Genomic DNA, 9132 nt, shown 5'->3' with positions numbered 1-9132 from the left:
AGGTTTACCTTGGCTAAGCCTTGAGTCATATAGTCAAGAGCTAATGAAGTATACTTATTTCCTATTTTTGTCTTTATTTTTGGCTAAAACCGTTTTAGTAAGTTTTTATTTCCCTTGTCCATCTCAGTATTGCCACTGACTTCAACAGCACCATAGATTTTATTCACCATTCACCTACATCTATCATGACCCTGTTTTCTCAACATTATTCTATTTCTGGAAAGTTTTGAAATTAGTCATTACCATAATCCCTCTGCCTAGCTACAGAATATTCTGCAATGTTCATAATCAAGGAGTGGCTTTGTGGGTTTAAGAAACAGAAACTAAATTCCTAACCCGTGAGAAATCAAGTTTTTGTGATTTAAATGAATTATGTGAGATAAGGAGGGCAAGGGTTTGTATCTGCTCAGAATCCTGGAGTCATTCTTACAACTGAGACAACTTTCTGCATCTTGTTTTTTTGAAGGGAGCAAATTTTTCTGTTTGTTTTTCCCCAGCAAGCATAGATCGTGTATTTTGGGATTGAATTTGGAAATTTGGGGGGGGGGGGAGGGAATAGATGACTATTGTTTTGCATAACCCAGATTGAATAAATACAGTTATTAATTTAACATAAATCCAGGATTTTCCGACTTCTCATCCACGGAGTGAGTACAGACATCTCTGGAGTTGCATTTGAGATACCACACCCTCAGAATGCATGGCGAACAGCCTCATGCTGTGGATATTGAGCAAAGTGCAGTAGAGCTGGTGAGTACCAAGGCTTTTAGTGGCTTTCCTGTCTCAGTCTTGCTTTCAACATTTAACGTGTACTACTTTAAGAAAGTTAGGGTGCATTTTTCTGATTTTGCTATTACAGGATGAATGGAATCTGAGACGTTATTACCAGTAATCACAAGTGTTGAGGGGGGTTATTTAATACACCAGATACTGCTTTTCATATCATTTGGGAATTGTGCGCTAGACTTTTCTCTAAATTTTGATATTTTGCCTGAATTTTGACATTTATATCTAAGGTACCTGTAGGCAAAATTTTTAGTAAATTATTTAAGATGCTTATAGCACACATTACTATTATATATCATTATTTATTTATGCTTATTTTCTATTGTTTATTTATATTATTATTTATTATTATATATTTTGATTCAATGAAAATATTTATTCTCATTGACCTATTTGTATGTATCTAAAGTAGTAATTTATGGAAAATATCACATGGGGAGACTTATGTTGAAAATGTGTTACTCTAGTATATACTCTAATATAAAAATTGTATTTCTTGAACATATATGGGGTCTCATTCCTCATTCAAACAAATCTCTTCATTTTACACATGAGGGAATTGAAATATTAAGAGTCCACTTAGCTAGTGGCAGAGTCAGAAATAGAACTCAGATTTCTCACATAATCTCATTTTTTGTTGAAGATTTTATTTATTTATTTCAGAAAGTGAGCAAGTGCGAGAGAGAGAGAGAGAGAGAGAGAGAGAGATCATGAGCAGGAGAGGGAGAAGCAGACCCCCCACTAAGCAGGGAGCCCGATGTGGGGCTCAATCCCAGGATTCTGGGATCATGATCTGAGCTAAAGGCAAAAGCTTAACGGACTGAGTCACTCAGGCGCCCCTATAATCTCATTATAAGAAACTACTTTTCAGAAACCTTTACTACTATGTTCATAATAGGGAAGAATAAATTTTAAATCAACCTGAGGTTGTAGAACCAAGAGACGAATCAGAAGAAATAAATAGGAAGATAGGATTTGATAAAAGAATTGTTTTGCCACTTGAAGGTTAGATTTATGATCAGTTTTGGGATTCAACAACTAGACCGTCATAAACTTAATTTATAGGATGACTCATATTTAAGGGAAGTTACAAAATGTCATTGCTTTAATATCATATATACATCATTTTATTTCCTTCTCCTTTTCATTATAAATTAGAGTTGTGTTATTTCCCCACATGCCAAAATCTATGCAATTTATTCCATTAAGTCAAATATTAGATAATGTAACTAAAAAACCCAAGCAAACAAACAAAAAAACCCAAATAGTGAAACTGACTTCCGAAACCATGAAAAGGAATGTTTGGACTCCCCCTCCCCCCCACCTTTTTTTTTTTTTTGTAATCTGACAGTCTATAACTTCTTAGATCCCCCAAAACAACAGGTAGAATTTTTTTTTAACAATTACTGTGAGTTTATTTGTTCGTTTTAGAGCATTGGAAAATATAGACAATAACAAAGAAAAAAGAAAAAATCACTCATGATCCCTCCCAGAAAAGAATCACTGGTAATATTTTGCTTCCTGTCCCCTCTCCCATCCAATCTAATTTTATTCTTATAATTGCTTTATTTTGCCAAGTGAAATTTTTTGTCAATTTACCTAAGTTTTTCCTCCAAAAATCCCATAAAGATATTAATTAAAATTCAGAGAATTAAGAGCTTATCCTGCTGAAGTTTTTTCATAAGAGGACATCTATCCAAGTTGTCTTTTTGTTCCTCAGTAAAGTTCTGTGGGTTTCTTTATATAAGTCCTGTAGCATTTGATATGCTTAGCTGTTTTATTTTGCTTTATTACTATGAATAGCATTTGCTAATACATGCACACACACGCACCCACAAGTGCTGTTACATATGTTTTTCATAATTTTATAATCAGCCAATTTAATGAGTTCTTATTCCTTTTGAAAGATTGTATGGTTGATTCTTTGGGATCCTGTTTGTAAACAGTCATATGATGTAGAAAAAAATGTTAACTTTATCTTCACCTTTCCATTGTTCACACATACTGATGAGAACTTCTAGAAAAACACTACCTAATATTGGTGTGAGGGGACGTTCTTCACTTCTGACTTTAAAGGAATGTGCCTGATGTTTCACTGTTAAATAGGATGTTAGTCATTGTTTTGAGGTAAACATTCCTTGTCACATTTGGGAATTACGATTTTATTTGTAGTTCTTTGAGATTTGTATTGCTTGTCTGCTTTTGTCAAGACCGAATGCTGAAATTTGATAAAATGGTCCTTGGGCATCTATTGAATCAATCATTTTATTTTTCTTCATGGATCATTTGATGTGAATAATGTATTTGTACAATTCATATCCTTATACCATTTATTAGAGTTTCGGATTCTCCTAGAACTTGGTTGGTTCTTCATTTAATATATGTTGGATTCACATCATTTATATGTGCTTCATTTGTTCATGTTCCCAGTTAAAACTCTCTTCACCTTTAACAATAGGACTTATTTGTTTATTTATTTATTTAAAAATTCTTTCTCTGCAGTTGCCCAGAAATCCATACTGTTCGAATGAAGGAACCCACTGTGGTTGTAGATTGCCCACTGTGACCCTCCAGCCTCCGTGGGTAAGTTTTGGGGTCTGGGGGGAGGTGGGGAGTCTTTACCAGTCAGGTGGAACACTGGTGAAATGGGACAAGCAGGCCCTGCCCTACAGACTCTCTGCAGGTGTCTCATGTCCTTTAACCCTTCAGTGGCCCCACGTCCTTTGGCTACTCTGCCCTTCTCCTATGCTGCCAGTCCACAAGCTCCTGGTGACACCTGGGACCCATGGCCCCCAACAGTTTTTCAGAGCTTCATTCTATTCCTTGAAGACCCTACCTCATACCAGAGCTAATACGTTTTGTATTTTGAGGTCTTTCCGAGCTCAATGAAAGTCCTCTTATGTATGTTTAAGAGAGAAAAATTTATTTAAAAAATATTTTTCTAATTATAAAATTTCAATATGTAATATGAAAATAGGAGATAACAATGAACAAAAGAACACCTGCAATTTTCCATCACTCAGAGATAACCAATCTAAATGTTTTGATATGCGTTTTCATAATTTTCCTAGCCTTGAGGATTAACTAGATAATTTAATTTATATTGCGATGTTAGTAGCTGATAATAACTTAACAGTAATATATTCCAGAGGCAATCTGTTTGCATTTGAAATGATGCCTTATTGCTTCAGTACAAAGGGGTGAGTCAGAGGGAACATTTTGTCTTCATGGACTTGTGGACAAGGGGTGTGTGTGTGTGTGTGTGTGTGAAAGAGAGAGAGAGAAAAAGAAAGAGATAGCTGATATATTGTACTTTAAATTATAGCATTTGGAGTAATGAAAAATGATAACTTTATTCTAATTGAAATCAGTTACCAAAGTCACTACTGTGTCGTTGGCTGAAATATTCACTTTTCATAATTCATTGCAGGTTACAGCAAAACCGTGGTCACTCTGGAAAACATTTCTGGTGTGTCTTTTGGCCTGTCTAATTGCCACAACGCTTGTTGTTCTGGTCTTATATTTTGTCCACTTTGGCAAGGCCACCAACAGTACCACTATCATCATTCACGCAGACGGAAAGTCGAATCACGTCACCTGCATCCCTGGTTCTACCCCATCTCCTGCCTCATCAGCCCCGCCTGGATCTCCCACCTCTGTGCCCAACCAAAGCTCCTCTGCCAAGGTGTCTCCATCCTCCGTGGAGACAACTAAAACAATAACATTGGAGCATGAAGTTATCATCGAAGATCAAAAATGACAGCTTTGAGCCCTTAGCTCTCCTCCAGCCAGATCAACACCCTCACCCTGGAGAAGGCATGTCCAGGAGTCCTCTCCTCCCTGCCAAGAGGTTGCAAAGCATTTGGCTTCATGAGAGCTTGCCCTTCTTGCCCCAGTCATTTGCTGTATTCCCATATGGTAATGACTCAGTCTTGGGCCCTCCAATATTCAAATGATTGGGAAAAAAATTTTTTTTTCAACTGAGCCTGATTGATTCATTCAGGCTGGGGCCCAGAGGTTCCTTATCATCCCTCCTATACAACCACCTTCATTCTTCACAAATGGGGGTTTCAACTGAGGAAGAGGCTGCCGGGTGGATCCCGCTGTACTTCGCTCCCTGCCTGTTGGTTCTTAAGCCAGTATTTACCATCTAATTATTGCTTCTTTTACAATCTCATATACTTCACTATTTTCAGCATTTGTATTCCAGTAGGGAGAAGGAAATGTTCAATTAAAGTAGTTAATGAGCAAGAGTTTTTAAATACTGTTGGTTATTCTAGGCACATTTCTCTTATTGGGAAATTCAGAAAAGAGATTAGTAAGGTTAGAAATAATCGAGGAAGATTTTGGAGAAAAACTAAGGGTTGAAAAAGGGTGAAAAGTTGGACTTAGGTAGAGGTAATTAAAATAGAAAATGAGAGGGTGAAGGGGGTTTAATAGATTTAAAATCAAAAGCACACTTAGAAGCACTTGAAATGTAACAAATGATGTATTTTATATATTTGCATTTTTTTCACTGATATTGTCAACATTATTTTCCACAGTTAATATTTTTCTTAATATCCAAAATACCATAAAAACTACTACTTATAAAATTTGAACTCTAAAATTGTTTTGTTTTTTGTACTACAATTTTGAGGGCACATTGTTTGCAATTTGCTATGAAACACAAGACTTGTTCAATATTTATATTGAGTATTTAATATTCACTAAAAGCATACACATTTAGAGTTAAATGAACCTGCCCATTCCACCCCCAACCTCCAAACTCTACAAAAATGGAAGACTATCTCAGACAAGGAGGCTTCCACCCAAAGTCTCAGCCCTATGAGTGGACACTAAAGCCTTGGTATCCAGCCTCCAACTTCGGATTGTCTTTTGCACACCATTAGAAGTTCTGAAAGCTTGTTTTGGTTTGTTTTGTTTTTTGTTTTCCTAAAGCAAAAGGCTTTGTGTTCTATATAATTCTAGGTTGTTTTGCTGCAATCAATAATAGGCCATGTAAATTAGAATAGACTTTGAGGCCTTACTGAATACTTAGACTCCACAAAAGAAAGATCAGAAATATGGCCATTCCTTACAAAATTGTTATACATGGGCAGCTAGTCTTATTTCTCAGACACCAAGAGATATACAAATTTAAGTCTTTGAAGAATAATTTTTATACCACAAGTATCATTTGATAATACAACTTAAGAACCATGAAAGTTGTTACATACATTTTAGAAAAGAAATGTCATAAAGTTCTAGATAAGTTTAATAAACACAAGGGAGTAAATGTGCATGCATTTTCCCTTGTATGATCTTTAACCAATTCATTTCTATTGTAGTTTTTATTTAAATGCTAGTGAAGAAGAAAGACTAAATTCACTAGGTTCAAATGTAATTCTTAATATAATTTAAACTTTGCTTTGTGGTATAAAAGTAAAAAAAGCTTTTTTAAAAAGACCAAAAACAAATTTACTGCTAATTAAAATTAAAAAAGAAAAAGTTCTGTGTTCTAGAAGCCATGCTAAGTAACTAGATGTTGTAATAAGAGCTGTTGTTTACTTCCTTTACTTTTATAGATACTACAGAGTGTGGTTTGGTAACACGGGAATGTGGTATGGTAATACCGCTTATGTTTAAGGAGGATCTTAGCAATGAATTTCCTACATTAAATATTGGGTTGGAGGATATTGTAATTGAGTTATCTGAGATCACTGGGTTTCTGTGCTTTGTAAAATAGAGATGTAAATGAGCCCTTGGATTCTCTGTTTTGTTTTAGACTTTTAGGACTTAATAAAATATTAAAATAGTGAACAGAGTTTTGGAAAATATCTTCACAAGTTAAAATACGTCACTTGAACAAAAATTTTACAAAGTACTGTGAAAATACTAAGTGTGCATAGTCAAAAATCAGTAAGCACCCACTTTTAACGATCTATTCAGCAAATACTAAAACCATACATAAGCACTAATATTTATTGTTTCAAAAATTTATTCACCGTACTTGATTGATAGTAATATATTTTAGTCAGGAAGTTTCTCTAAAATATCTGCTACATAGCCTTTTGCGAGTCTATCATTTATTCTTAAGTGCAAATTAACTTTATGTAGGATTGAATGTTAAGTTTTCAAATACACTTCACCAAATAAGAGTGTAATTAATTTCTTTAGAGGCGTTATTGGAAAATGTCGTATTGTGCGTTTGTTCCTCCTCCAGCTCATTTATCTATACTGAAAATCTGCCGTAGCAGGTAGCCCAGCTCCATGACGATAGGCCGCTCACTCTGATCATGCGCAGTTTCAAAAGTTTTTGAAACTACAGCCGAGAACGCTGACTCCGTCTTTGGACCTCCGTCTTGTTCACGCCTGCGCAGTGACCCCCGCACGTGTGTGTTCCGTGCCGGGAGGCGGTTAAGGTATACCCTGACCTGAATGTGGGAAGGCGAGGTCTGATCCTGAGCGCACAGAGGGCTCCACTTTAGATAACTAGTCGATATCCTCTGGTGCATACAGATGGTGCCACTTTAGGTAACTACCCTGTGGCTGCACCACCATACCCCTTGCTCTATAAAAGCTGGGGATTAAGGTCCGGACTGGGTGGGGAATATCTCTGCGTCTGCTGTGGATCATTCACTGTGGGATTCCCCGCTGTCAGTAAGTTACCCTAAAACCCTGTGTAAATGGTATAGAGACGCTTGCTTCGTTTTTCAGCCTCTAAGTGCCTTCTCTTTGCTTTACTGACTCTCCTCCACCTTCTAAGAATTGGCGAGTCAGCCAGGAGACAAAACAAGCATGGGCGAAGGGGAAAGCCCTTTATTTGTGGGAGAAATCCCAGGTTGGCCAGCAACCCCCATGTGGAGGGACTTGTCAAGTTCTTGGAGAGTTTCAGACCAGTGCATGAATACAGAGATGCCCCCGCCCCCAGCCAAAAAAAAAAAAAAAAAAAAGCCCAAGGGCTTGTTAGATAGCGTATCCGAAACAGCAGGGAAAGGAAATGGAGACGGGAACTGACCAAGCTCTGTGGTGGTAGCTTGGCTGTTGATCTGTGCATATGAGCCCCCACGGAAATGCAGTTACTAGTAAGGAGAGTTGGAAAAAACCAGGGGAGGGTGTCTTTGGGAGCATGGCTTTAGAAGAGGATATAGGAGCCCATGTGCTTCTAATGTGGACATTATGTCCAAAAGAATCCAACAGCGAGAGGAACGGTTGGGAATTATGGTGTGTAAGATGGCAAAGATGTGTGGGCACAGACATTCACACACTGAAGTAAGTGTTCTAGCTCAAGAGAATTGAGACCCAAAGCACACGATCCCTGGGATAATGACTCATAGGATGACATTATCGTGGAGGAGGAAAATGACGTATGGGGTGTACCCTTTGATTCAAAGACCCAGGCCACGTGTGAGCCTGGAGATAATGGAGTCGTTCCCACTAGTGAGAAAACGACTATGAGGGAATATTTTGCTCCTGAATTAGTGGGGCTAGCCAGGAGCTTTAAGCAAAAGGGCAAGAGGGTAGCTGCTTGGGTGTTACAACTGTGGGCTCCTAGGGAAATGATATTATGTTAAATGGGTTTGAGATGTCAAAAATGGCCTCGGTGACTGCTCAACCTGCCTTGTGACAAGGATTAGATGCTGCAGGCATGGGTGAGAATCGAGGTGCTTAGCGAATTTGATTGATTGGATAACTGCTACCATTAATCTAACCTGGCCTAATGAATGGGATGTCCCCCCACCTGTTACACTGGACCTTTGTGGGAGAACTACAAGAAATGCTATGTGAACTGGGAGTAAAACATGCCCTTTATGCCCAGCATTTTGGAGGCCCAGGTGAAGAATTATTTTCCTTTGTAGGAAAGACTGTATCTTACGGTCAGCCTGGGGTATGGGAAGGGATTTTAGAATCTGTCCTTGCCCCTATGGATAATCAGCCCGTTGCTACAGTAGCTGCCATGTGGCTGAATTACGTGAAACTGAAAGAATCCATCATGAGGGAAACAGAAAGGTTAAAAAATAGGGAGAAACAAAGGATCCTGCCAACAATAAAATGGCAGAAAGGGGGCCCATCAAAGTCTCTCGTCAACAATTATGGCAAGATCTAGTAGTATTGGGACCCAGAGAGAAAATATAGAAAACCCAACTTGGTCTTGCTAAACCTATGGAAAGCCCTACATCTGGCAAAGCAGTTCACTCGCCTGAAGGAAGGCTCAGAAAAGCCAGGTGCATTGCCAAGTGCCCCTTCACTAATGGAGGAATTTCCGGGATGTTTACCCCTTACCCCAAGAGACTAGGGGTTAGGCTAACGTTGCCCTCTAGTGTGTGTGTGGGGGGGGGGGGGGACCCATGTTGAATTGACCAT

The 9132-nt window shown here is 38.1% G+C and overlaps 1 protein-coding gene across 3 annotated transcripts; it reads left to right on the top strand.

Moving 5' to 3' along the window:
* The first annotated feature begins 246 nt into the window (after positions 1-246).
* LOC113253437 (dynactin-associated protein) lies at positions 247-6588 on the top strand. 3 transcript variants are annotated; one of them, XM_026496350.4, is made up of 4 exons: positions 247-338; positions 623-750; positions 3289-3369; positions 4217-6588. In XM_026496350.4, exons 2-4 carry the CDS (start codon positions 697-699, stop codon positions 4544-4546), a joined length of 465 nt encoding a protein of 154 aa, XP_026352135.2. In that variant the 5' UTR covers positions 247-338; positions 623-696; the 3' UTR covers positions 4547-6588. The 3 variants fall into 3 exon arrangements, with proteins under 3 accessions (XP_026352135.2, XP_026352138.2, XP_057169054.1); XM_026496353.4 differs by having other exon boundaries at positions 316-394; XM_057313071.1 differs by lacking the exon at positions 247-338 and adding an exon at positions 401-511.
* The last annotated feature ends 2544 nt before the right edge of the window (positions 6589-9132 follow it).

This window comes from Ursus arctos, unplaced genomic scaffold (assembly GCF_023065955.2).
Source record: "Ursus arctos isolate Adak ecotype North America unplaced genomic scaffold, UrsArc2.0 scaffold_17, whole genome shotgun sequence".
Taxonomy (NCBI): Eukaryota; Metazoa; Chordata; class Mammalia; order Carnivora; family Ursidae; genus Ursus; species Ursus arctos.
The sequence above is the reverse complement of the archived record's forward strand: the minus strand, read 5'-3'. Positions and strand labels throughout refer to the sequence as shown.

Excerpts from the sequence above, each read along its gene's own strand:
- LOC113253437 (XM_026496350.4), top strand. The coding sequence starts at position 697 with ATGCATGGCGAACAGCCTCATGCTGTGGATATTGAGCAAAGTGCAGTA. Across the intron at positions 751-3,288 it reads AGCAAAGTGCAGTAGAGCTG|TTGCCCAGAAATCCATACTG; the intron begins GTGAGTACCAAG and ends CTTTCTCTGCAG. Across the intron at positions 3,370-4,216 it reads TGACCCTCCAGCCTCCGTGG|GTTACAGCAAAACCGTGGTC; the intron begins GTAAGTTTTGGG and ends AATTCATTGCAG.